General features: G+C 39.2%; 1 protein-coding gene across 2 annotated transcripts in view; it reads left to right on the forward strand.

Annotated features, from left to right (window-relative positions):
• LOC138333974 (snurportin-1-like) overlaps positions 1-10,007 on the forward strand; it is a 66,340-nt gene extending 56,333 nt beyond the window's left edge. For both annotated transcript variants that reach the window (XM_069282696.1, XM_069282697.1), the window contains exon 9: positions 8,296-10,007. In XM_069282696.1, the coding sequence (XP_069138797.1) occupies positions 8,296-8,754 (459 nt within the window). In that variant the 3' untranslated portion in view covers positions 8,755-10,007. The remainder of the gene's footprint in view (positions 1-8,295) is intronic.
• The last annotated feature ends 284 nt before the right edge of the window (positions 10,008-10,291 follow it).

Raw genomic sequence — 10,291 nt, forward strand, 5'->3', positions numbered from 1 at the left:
TTTTTTTTATTTGAAGCTACATGATCATGTTTTTATGATACAATTTAAGCCATTAATTCCTGTACATGAAAACAATATTTCAAAATCGCCGTTTTGAATTGTAACAACGCGCAAAGAATGAAGTTATTTTCGGAACTACATTTTATGTTGCCTTGATGACGAAAAGAACTGACTGGCGGCTGTTCCGTAGCTGTACATACATGTACGATAACTGGTACAATGTTGCAAATTGTATAATAATCTTATACCGAATACATATAATTTGACTTTTTTCAAAAGCGGGATATTTTAAATTGGTTAACGTAAATATAAGGAAGTTGATTATCAATTTTGTTGCTTGCATTGACTGATGAAGAAAGTTAATCTCGTGCAAATGTTACATAACTGCTTCGCAGTTCACTTCATTTGCACGAGATTAACTTTCTTCATCAGTCAATGCAAGCAACAAAATTGACAATCAATCCTTAAACAAAGTACTTACTGAGATATGTTTTGCTGATTATTAATATGATTAATTTCCCCAACTATGGGCTATGGTCTGGTCAGGTAGTTCATACTTTGTTATATTATATACAGATTATGTGATTTGAACAGTTTTTTATGTACAACAGAAATATAATACATTGAAATCAATTATCTATTCATAACAGCTTTTCCACAACATTGATTTCTACGTGTGTAAACAAAACCGGGTATGTATGACAGCCCGGCAGCGCTTCGCAAGCTGACTTCAACACTAAACCTACACAGATATATTTAGCAATAAACAATAGTAAATATAAAAAAAATATGTCTATAACTTCTGAAACAATAAGAAACCATTTTAAAATTAGAATTTACAAGTATGGAAGTGTATACTTTTGTCAAAGTATCGATTGTGTAGCAGGGATGTACGTATCTGTTATTGTTTTATCAGTCGCCATACTGTGTTTGTACCTTTGAGGACCCAGATGTAAACTTTCTGCGACATTATGCCATCTTTTCTGAAATCTCCTATTGTGTCAATACAATAGATGACCGATTAGGTCCATGGGCCTCTTGACCTTGACCTTCAATCAAAGTCACAGAGATCAAATAAGCAACAGTAATTAATGACTTACTTAAGTTCTACTATAATATAGATACAAGTGTTTTAATGAAGGGATACAAGTATGTCAATGAAGAGATACAATTGTGTCAATGAAGGGATACAATTGTGTCAATGAAGGGATACAAGTGTGTCAATGAAGGGATACAAGTGTGTCAATGAAGGGATACAAGTGTGTCAATGAAGGGATACAAGTGTGTCAATGAAGGGATACAAGTGTGTCAATGAAGGGATACAAGTGTGTCAATGAAGGGATACAAGTGTGTCAATGAAGGGATACAATTGTGTCAATGCAGGAATACAATTGTGTCAATGAAGGGATACAAGTGTGTCAATGAAGGGATACAAGTGTGTCAATGAAGGGATACAAGTGTGTCAATGAAGGGATACAATTGTGTCAATGAAGGGATACAAGTGTGTCAATGAAGGGATACAAGTGTGTCAATGAAGGGATACAAGTGTGTCAATGAAGGGATACAAGTGTGTCAATGAAGGGATACAAGTGTGTCAATGAAGGGATACAATTGTGTCAATGAAGGGATACAAGTGTGTCAATGAAGGGATACAAGTGTGTCAAATATGTGATACAAGTGTGTCAATGAAGGGATACAAGTGTGTCAATGAAGGGATACAAGTGTGTCAATGAAGGGATACAAGTGTGTCAATGAAGGGATACAAGTGTGTCAATGAAGGGATACAAGTGTGTCAATGAAGGATACAAGTGTGTCAATGAAGGGATACAAGTGTGTCAATGAAGGGATACAAGTGTGTCAATGAAGGGATACAAGTGTGTCAATGAAGGGATACAAGTGTGTCAATGAAGGGATACAAGTGTGTCAATGAAGGGATACAAGTGTGTCAATGAAGGGATACAAGTGTGTCAATGAAGGGATACAAGTGTGTCAATGAAGGGATACAAGTGTGTCAATGAAGGGATACAAGTGTGTCAATGAAGGGATACAAGTGTGTCAATGAAGGGATACAAGTGTGTCAATGAAGGGATACAAGTGTGTCAATGAAGGGATACAAGTGTGTCAATGCAGGGATACAATTGTGTCAATGAAGGGATACAAGTGTGTCAATGAAAGGATACAAGTGTGTCAATGAAGGGATACAATTGTGTCAATGCAGGGATACAATTGTGTCAATGAAGGGATACAAGTGTGTCAATGAAGGGATACAAGTGTGTCAATGAAAGGATACAAGTGTGTCAATGAAGGGATACAATTGTGTCAATGAAGGGATACAATTGTGTCAATGAAGGGATACAAGTGTGTCAATGAAGGGATACAATTGTGTCAATGAAGGGATACAAGTGTGTCAATGAAGGGATACAAGTGTGTCAATGAAGGGATACAAGTGTGTCAATGCAGGGATACAATTGTGTCAATGAAGGGATACAAGTGTGTCAATGAAAGGATACAAGTGTGTCAATGCAGGGATACAATTGTGTCAATGAAGGGATACAAGTGTGTCAATGAAGGGATACAATTACAAGTGTGTCAATGAAGGGATACAAGTGTGTCAATGAAGGGATACAAGTGTGTCAATGAAGGGATACAATTGTGTCAATGAAGGGATACAAGTATCAATGTGTGTCAATGAAGGGATACAAGTGTGTCAATAAAGGGATACAAGTGTGTCAATGAAGGGATACAAGTGTGTCAATGAAGGGATACAAGTGTGTCAATGAAGGGATACAAGTGTGTCAATGAAGGGATACAAGTGTGTCAATGAAGGGATACAAGTGTGTCAATGAAGGGATACAAGTGTGTCAATGAAGGGATACAAGTGTGTCAATGAAGGGATACAAGTGTGTCAATGAAGGGATACAAGTGTGTCAATGAAGGGATACAAGTGTGTCAATGAAGGGATACAATTGTGTCAATGCAGGGATACAATTGTGTCAATGAAGGGATACAAGTGTGTCAATGAAGGGATACAAGTGTGTCAATGCAGGGATACAAGTGTGTCAATGAAGGGATACAAGTGTGTCAATGAAGGGATACAAGTGTGTCAATGAAGGGATACAAGTGTGTCAATGAAGGGATACAAGTGTGTCAATGAAGGGATACAAGTGTGTCAATGAAGGGATACAATTGTGTCAATGAAGGGATACAAGTGTGTCAATGAAGGGATACAAGTGTGTCAATGAAGGGATACAAGTGTGTCAATGAAGGATACAATTGTGTCAATGAAGGGATACAAGTGTGTCAATGAAGGGATACAAGTGTGTCAATGAAGGGATACAAGTGTGTCAATGTGTGTCAATGAAGGGATACAAGTGTGTCAATGAAGGGATACAAGTGTGTCAATGAAGGGATACAAGTGTGTCAATGCAGGGATACAATTGTGTCAATGAAGGGATACAAGTGTGTCAATGAAGGGATACAAGTGTGTCAATGAAGGGATACAAGTGTGTCAATGAAGGGATACAAGTGTGTCAATGAAGGGATACAAGTGTGTCAATGAAGGGATACAAGTGTGTCAATGAAGGGATACAAGTGTGTCAATGAAGGGATACAAGTGTCAATGAAGGGATACATTAGTGTGTCAATGAAGGGATACAAGTGTGTCAATGAAGGGATACAAGTGTGTCAATGAAGGGATACAAGTGTGTCAATGAAGGGATACAAGTGACAGTGTGTGTCAATGAAGGGATACAAGTGTGTCAATGAAGGGATACAAGTGTGTCAATGAAGGGATACAAGTGTGTCAATGAAGGGATACAAGTGTGTCAATGAAGGGATACAAGTGTGTCAATGAAGGGATACAAGTGTGTCAATGAAGGGATACAAGTGTGTCAATGAAGGGATACAAGTGTGTCAATGAAGGGATACAAGTGTGTCAATGAAGGGATACAAGTGTGTCAATGAAGGGATACAAGAGTGTGTCAATGAAGGGATACAAGTGTGTCAATGAAGGGATACAAGTGTGTCAATGAAGGGATACAATTGTGTCAATGAAGGGATACAAGTGTGTCAATGAAGGGATACAAGTGTGTCAATGAAGGGATACAAGTGTGTCAATGAAGGGATACAAGTGTGTCAATGAAGGGATACAAGTGTGTCAATGAAGGGATACAAGTGTGTCAATGAAGGGATACAAGTGAAGTGTGTGTCAATGAAGGGATACAAGTGTGTCAATGAAGGGATACAAGTGTGTCAATGAAGGGATACAAGTGTGTCAATGAAGGGATACAAGTGTGTCAATGAAGGGATACAAGTGTGTCAATGAAGGGATACAAGTGTGTCAATGAAGGGATACAAGTAGTGTCAATGAAGGGATACAAGTGTGTCAATGAAGGGATACAAGTGTGTCAATGAAGGGATACAAGTGTGTCAATGAAGGGATACAAGTGTGTCAATGAAGGGATACAAGTGTGTCAATGAAGGGATACAAGTGTGTCAATGAAGGGATACAAGTGTGTCAATGAAGGGATACAAGTGTGTCAATGAAGGGATACAAGTGTGTCAATGAAGGGATACAAGTGTGTCAATGAAGGGATACAAGTGTGTCAATGAAGGGATACAAGTGTGTCAATGAAGGGATACAAGTGTGTCAATGAAGGGATACAAGTGTGTCAATGAAGGGATACAAGTGTGTCAATGAAGGGATACAAGTGTGGTCAATGAAGGGATACAAGTGTGTCAATGAAGGGATACAAGTGTGTCAATGAAGGGATACAATTGTGTCAATGAAGGGATACAAGTGTGTCAATGAAGGGATACAAGTGTGTCAATGAAGGGATACAAGTGTGTCAATGCAGGGATACAATTGTGTCAATGAAGGGATACAAGTGTGTCAATGAAGGGATACAAGTGTGTCAATGAAGGGATACAAGTGTGTCAATGAAGGGATACAAGTGTGTCAATGAAGGGATACAAGTGTGTCAATGAAGGGATACAAGTGTGTCAATGAAGGGATACAAGTGTGTCAATGAAGGGATACAAGTGTGTCAATGAAGGGATACAAGTGTGTCAATGAAGGGATACAAGTGTGTCAATGAAGGGATACAAGTGTGTCAATGAAAGGATACAAGTGTGTCAATGAAGGGATACAATTGTGTCAATGAAGGGATACAAGTGTGTCAATGAAGGGATACAAGTGTGTCAATGAAGGGATACAAGTGTGTCAATGAAGGGATACAAGTGTGTCAAAGCAGGATACAAGTGTGTCAATGAAGGGATACAAGTGTGTCAATGAAGGGATACAAGTGTGTCAATGAAGGGATACAAGTGTGTCAATGAAGGGATACAAGTGTGTCAATGAAGGGATACAAGTGTGTCAATGAAGGGATACAAGTGTGTCAATGAAGGGATACAAGTGTGTCAATGAAGGGATACAAGTGTGTCAATGCAGGGATACAAGTGTGTCAATGAAGGGATACAAGTGTGTCAATGAAGGGATACAAGTGTGTCAATGAAGGGATACAAGTGTGTCAATGAAGGGATACAATTGTGTCAATGAAGGGATACAAGTGTGTCAATGAAGGGATACAAGTGTGTCAATGAAGGGATACAAGTGTGTCAATGAAGGGATACAATGTGTCAATGGGATACAAGTGTGTCAATGAAGGGATACAAGTGTGTCAATGAAGGGATACAAGTGTGTCAATGAAGGGATACAAGTGTGTCAATGAAGGGATACAAGTGTGTCAATGAAGGGATACAATTGTGTCAATGAAGGGATACAAGTGTGTCAATGAAGGGATACAAGTGTCAATGAAGGGATACAAGTGTGTCAATGAAGGGATACAAGTGTGTCAATGAAGGGATACAAGTGTGTCAATGAAGGGATACAAGTGTGTCAATGAAGGGATACAAGTGTGTCAATGCAGGGATACAAGTGTGTCAATGAAGGGATACAAGTGTGTCAATGAAGGGATACAAGTGTGTCAATGAAGGGATACAAGTGTGTCAATGAAGGGATACAAGTGTGTCAATGAAGGGATACAAGTGTGTCAATGAAGGGATACAAGTGTGTCAATGAAGGGATACAAGTGTGTCAATGAAGGGATACAAGTGTGTCAATGAAGGGATACAAGTGTGTCAATGAAGGGATACAAGTGTGTCAATGAAGGGATACAAGTGTGTCAATGAAGGGATACAAGTGTGTCAATGAAGGGATACAAGTGTGTCAATGAAGGGATACAAGTGTGTCAATGAAGGGATACAAGTGTGTCAATGAAGGGATACAAGTGTGTCAATGAAGGGATACAAGTGTGTCAATGAAGGGATACAAGTGTGTCAAATATGTGATACAAGTGTGTCAATGAAGGGATACAAGTGTGTCAATGAAGTGATACAAGTGTGTCAATGAAGGGATACAAGTGTGTCAATGAAGGGATACAAGTGTGTCAATGAAGGGATACAAGTGTGTCAATGAAGGGATACAAGTGTGTCAATGAAGGGATACAAGTGTGTCAATGAAGGGATACAAGTGTGTCAATGAAGGGATACAAGTGTGTCAATGAAGGGATACAAGTGTGTCAATGAAGGGATACAAGTGTGTCAATGAAGGGATACAAGTGTGTCAATGAAGGGATACAAGTGTGTCAATGAAGGGATACAAGTGTGTCAATGAAGGGATACAAGTGTGTCAATGAAGGGATACAAGTATGTCAATGAAGGGATACAAGTGTGTCAATGAAGGGATACAAGTGTGTCAATGAAGGGATACAAGTGTGTCAATGAAGGGATACAAGTGTGTCAATGAAGGGATACAAGTGTGTCAATGAAGGGATACAAGTGTGTCAATGAAGGGATACAAGTGTGTCAATGAAGGGATACAAGTGTGTCAATGAAGGGATACAAGTGTGTCAATGAAGGGATACAAGTGTGTCAATGAAGGGATACAAGTGTGTCAATGAAGGGATACAAGTGTGTCAATGAAGGGATACAAGTGTGTCAATGAAGGGATACAAGTGTGTCAATGAAGGGATACAAGTGTGTCAATGAAGGGAATACAAGTGTGTCAATGAAGGGATACAAGTGTGTCAATGAAGGGATACAAGTGTGTCAATGAAGGGATACAAGTGTGTCAATGAAGGGATACAAGTGTGTCAATGCAGGGATACAAGTGTGTCAATGAAGGGATACAAGTGTGTCAATGAAGGGATACAAGTGTGTCAATGAAGGGATACAAGTGTGTCAATGAAGGGATACAAGTGTGTCAATGAAGTGTGTCAATGCAGGGATACAATTGTGTCAATGAAGGGATACAAGTGTGTCAATGAAGGGATACAAGTGTGTCAATGAAGGGATACAAGTGTGTCAATGAAGGGATACAAGTGTGTCAATGAAGGGATACAAGTGTGTCAATGAAGGGATACAAGTGTGTCAATGAAGGGATACAAGTGTCAATAAAGGGATACAAGTGTGTCAATGAAGGGATACAAGTGTGTCAATGAAGGGATACAAGTGTGTCAATGAAGGGATACAAGTGTGTCAATGAAGGGATACAAGTGTGTCAATGAAGGGATACAAGTTGTGTCAATGAAGGGATTTACAAGTGTGTCAATGAAGGGATACAAGTGTGTCAATGAAGGGATACAAGTGTGTCAATGAAGGGATACAAGTGTGTCAATGAAGGGATACAAGTGTGTCAATGAAGGGATACAAGTGTGTCAATGAAAGGATACAAGGGATACAAGTGTGTCAATGAAGGGATACAAGTGTGTCAATGAAGGGATACAAGTGTGTCAATGAAGGGATACAAGTGTGTCAATGAAGGGATACAAGTGTGTCAATGAAGGGATACAAGTGTGTCAATGCAGGGATACAAGTGTGTCAATGAAGGGATACAATTGTGTCAATGAAGGGATACAAGTGTGTCAATGAAGGGATACAAGTGTGTCAATGCAGGGATACAATTGTGTCAATGAAGGGATACAAGTGTGTCAATGAAGGGATACAAGTGTGTCAATGCAGGGATACAAGTGTGTCAATGAAGGAATATAAGTGTGTCAATGAAGGGATACAAGTATCAATGAAGGGATACATTAGTGTGTCAATGAAGGGATACAATTGTGTCAATGAAGGGATACAAGTGACAGTGTGTGTCAATGAAGATATACAATTGTGTCAATGAAGGTATGAAAATACAATCCAGATATTTTTTGTTGGTTTTAAAAGTTTATTGAAGTGCAAGAAAACAAATTACAAAATGTTGTTTTACTTAAAAGTGTTTTCTGTGTTTCTGTTTAGATTGATGGGATACTGTTTTACCATAAAAGAACCCACTACACGTTTGGATCAACACCCCTAGTGGTATGGCTGAAACCATACATGGTGCCAGAGATCCTGAACATTGAGATTAAAGACACTATCATGGCTAAAAGGCCTGATTCCTATACAAACTATGCTGCACACATGACGTTGGTAGCTGCAGAGAAGGAGAAGGCTAAAGAGGAGAGAAAACAAAAGGAGCTTAAGATGAAAAAGGGTGTACAAATACTTCAGAGAGAACAAGGAAAAGGAGACGCAGAGGAAAGAAAGAGTGATGGACAGACTTCGTCAGGAGGAGGGGGAAGAGGAGGAAGACGGGGCAGGAGGAGAAAGGGCGGGGCAGAAGCCCACATGGATGTGAGTTACCAAGATGATACATTAGAAAGTGTGGAAGAGGAAGGTATGATGGAGTCGGTAGAGGCCCCTAATGGCACCTAGAATTGGTGGAATCCTATCTCATTACACTGATGATATAGAGAGATGTATCCTGATTTGGTCATTTTACCATGGGTAAAACATGGTCAGTCTATACAGGCAATGTATACTGGCTATCACTGTGTCTGTGTGTCCTCTAAGGAAAGGCAAACATGGTTCTAACTCTTGTGTGAATGCTGGTTTACTAGCTAAAATATCTCTAGTCTATCTAGTCATTCTGGGGAAAAAAACTGATCACTGCGGACATTTCAGATATTTTTATACAAGTGACACAATTGCAGATAAAAACAGGTTGATGATGATATATGATAATAACATTCCATATCTTCTGATGCTTCTACTGTTGTTGAAAAATATATCTGATATCATGTTTCAGTATACCGGATAATTGTGATCTTCTTTAATCCTACTGGACCTTGGAAGAAGGTCTTATATTGTGCTTGGTTGGGTATTCTAAAGGCCATCAGTAGCCATGTTAGATTTTTGGCATTTGAAGTTTGTAATATACATTTAGTAAACTTTGCTCAGGAACCGCCCAAGAAATCTTGAAACTTTATATTCAGGACAAATCATGTAATGTGTCAATCAAAACGTGACTAATAAACAATCCTTTTTTTATCAAAAGTATCAGAGTATGTTTAACCTAGTCACATACAGTCACTATGATACTTTCCAAAACCGATCCTTCTCAAAACCGATCCTTCCCAAAACCGATCCTTCTCAAAACTGATCCTTCTCAAAATTGATCCTTCCCAAAACTGATCCTTCTCAAAACCGATCCTTCTCAAAACTGATCCTTCTCAAAACTGATCCTTCCCAAAACTAATCCTTCTCAAAACTGATCCTTCTCAAAACTGATCCTTCCCAAAACTGATCCTTCTCAAAACTGATCCTTCCCAAAACTGATCCTTCTCAAAACCGATCCTTCCAAAAACTGATCCTTCTCAAAACCGATCCTTCCCAAAACCGATCCTTCTCAAAACTGATCCTTCCCAAAACTGATCCTTCTCAAAACTGATCCTTCTCAAAACTGATCCTTCCCAAAACCGATCCTTCTCAAAACCGATCCTTCTCAAAACTGATCCTTCCCAAAACCGATCCTACAAGGTGGTACATACAAAGGTGGTACATACTAAAGGTGGTACATACTAAAGGTGGTACATACCAAAGGTGGTACATACTAAAGGTGGTACATACCAAAGGTGGTACATACCAAAGGTGGTACATACCAAAGGTGGTACATACCAAAGGTGGTACATACCAAAGGTGGTACATACCAAAGGTGTGTACATACCTCAAAGGTGGTACATTACCAAAGGTGGTACATACCAAAGGTGGTAACATACCAAAGGTGGTACATACAAAGGTAATGGTCGGTACATACCAAAGGTGGTACATACCAAAGGTGGGTACATACCAAAGGTGGTACATACTTAAAGGTGGTACATACTAAAGGTGGTACATACCAAAGGTGGTACATACCAAAGGTGGTACATACCAAAGGTGGTACATACTAAAGGTGGTACATACTAAAGGTGGT

This window comes from Argopecten irradians, chromosome 10, assembly GCF_041381155.1.
Source record: "Argopecten irradians isolate NY chromosome 10, Ai_NY, whole genome shotgun sequence".
In the NCBI taxonomy this organism is placed as follows: Eukaryota; Metazoa; Mollusca; class Bivalvia; order Pectinida; family Pectinidae; genus Argopecten; species Argopecten irradians.